General features: G+C 26.8%; 1 protein-coding gene across 7 annotated transcripts in view; it reads left to right on the forward strand.

The window, feature by feature from the left end:
* Nucleotides 1–1,673, forward strand: part of LOC108970208 (protein phosphatase 1B) — a 9,560-nt gene that overhangs the window by 6,851 nt on the left and 1,036 nt on the right. For 6 of the 7 annotated variants that reach the window (XM_018935475.1, XM_018935471.1, XM_018935473.1 and 3 more), the window contains exons 4-6: nucleotides 698–800; nucleotides 871–925; nucleotides 1,304–1,620. In XM_018935475.1, coding sequence (XP_018791020.1) covers nucleotides 698–800; nucleotides 871–925; nucleotides 1,304–1,330 — 185 coding nt within the window. In that variant the 3' untranslated portion in view covers nucleotides 1,331–1,620. Of the gene's footprint in view, nucleotides 1–697; nucleotides 801–870; nucleotides 926–1,303; nucleotides 1,621–1,673 lie in introns of those variants that run through there. The other variant, XM_018935477.1, reaches the window with a different exon arrangement.

A 1,673-nucleotide genomic window follows, 5' to 3' on the forward strand; every position in this document is an offset into this window, starting at 1 on the left:
TTTTTTAAATATTTAAAAATTAGAACGAAATTCAATTTTAGTTTTTACGGTTGAAATTTAATTCCAAAAAAAATATAATTTCTTAATTTTCGAAAATAGGCATATTGAACGCCAAAACAACTTATATGATATTTTTTTATCTTTTCCATTTATTGATTAATATCATCGTGCATCTTGCAAATATTGCATTAAAAAGCGCTAAAGAGCTTATAATTTAGATATTTAACTGTAAATAGATATTTTTCTTATATGTTTACTAACATTGTTGCATGTAACTGTTTTTAAATTTTTTTAAGTACAAAAATACTATATTTTTTATTGTTAATATTATTTTTAAATTATCGGTTACAGTCTAGCTAACGATATACTGATAATTATTATGTTTCATAGCATATTTTCATTTAAAAGTAAATATTTTTTTGAGTCGCGAAGTAAGACTGTATTTTTAAATTGTTCTAGGCATAGGAATACCACAAATGCATTACAAAAATTAAATATTATGAACATTTTTCGAAATAGCTAGTATTTGACACATCACCTACTAGTAACTTTAACACCAAATAGCATTTTTTCTTAAGTAAAATTTTTATCCAATTACTATTAATACCTAGCTTTAAAATTCATGCATTTTTTTTTAGAACTCAACACGAAACAAAATTTTTTGAAATTTTTTCAACCACTTCTCTATTTCTTACAGAGGAGATAGAATGTAATGAAGTCACGCAGTACTTTGATTTATTGCAAGCACTACAGAATAAGGATATTGAAGGTCTTCCTCCTGGTGGCGGCTTACAGTCAAAGTAAGTATAGCAACTCGTATTGCACATTAGTGCTATTGCAGTTATTAATGTGTTTTCTTCTTCCGCACAGATATGCAGTCATCGAGCGAACGTTCAAAGAGTTGTATCCAGATCAGGACTGCGAAGTACGAAACATACTTAATTTCTAATAGATTTCGCTTTGCTTCACATTATTGTTATTCACTTTTAACTCTTTTTCTGCATTGCAATGTTTTTTTCTACTTACTTTGCTTATAACTATTCTATTGGCTATTTATTCACCCGTAGCTCATTAAATTCGTATATATTTAATGCTTCGCTTAAATGCTCTATTTCAAATATATAACGCATTAATATTAAGTTTACTAATCTTTACATACACACATCACTAATGCTATTGTATTCTAAATAGGCATAACACATTTTCATATATTTATCTACATATCTACATATAGTATATTTTAGCTGCTCACCTGCTTTGCACTCACTTTTAACATGAACATATATTTCCTTTTTTCTTCTAGTGTAATGAATATTATCAACTGGTTTAAGTTGTGCCATAAAAAATTGTTTTAAAAAAATATTGCGCAATTTTTCAATTTCAACCAAAATAAAAAAATAAGTTGCAGTTTTTATTTATGTATGATGCGTTGTTATGTATGAGGCAGTGAAATCCTTGCTTACAACAATACGCATGCGAAAAGCAACCACCTGATTGTGTGCATGTCCATATGAATGAGTCAATAAATGTTTTGTTTTACACGCAACTCTATTTTTATTTCAATGTACCAAAAAGATATTGTCAAAATATATTTATGATTGAATGTTACTCATAATTCCATGCTCCTGCCTTTGATTGTATATTTATTATTTTAATTTATTTTTAATTATTTT

Source organism: Bactrocera latifrons, unplaced genomic scaffold (assembly GCF_001853355.1).
Source record: "Bactrocera latifrons isolate USDA-ARS-PBARC rearing strain unplaced genomic scaffold, ASM185335v1 scaffold_29, whole genome shotgun sequence".
Taxonomy (NCBI): Eukaryota; Metazoa; Arthropoda; class Insecta; order Diptera; family Tephritidae; genus Bactrocera; species Bactrocera latifrons.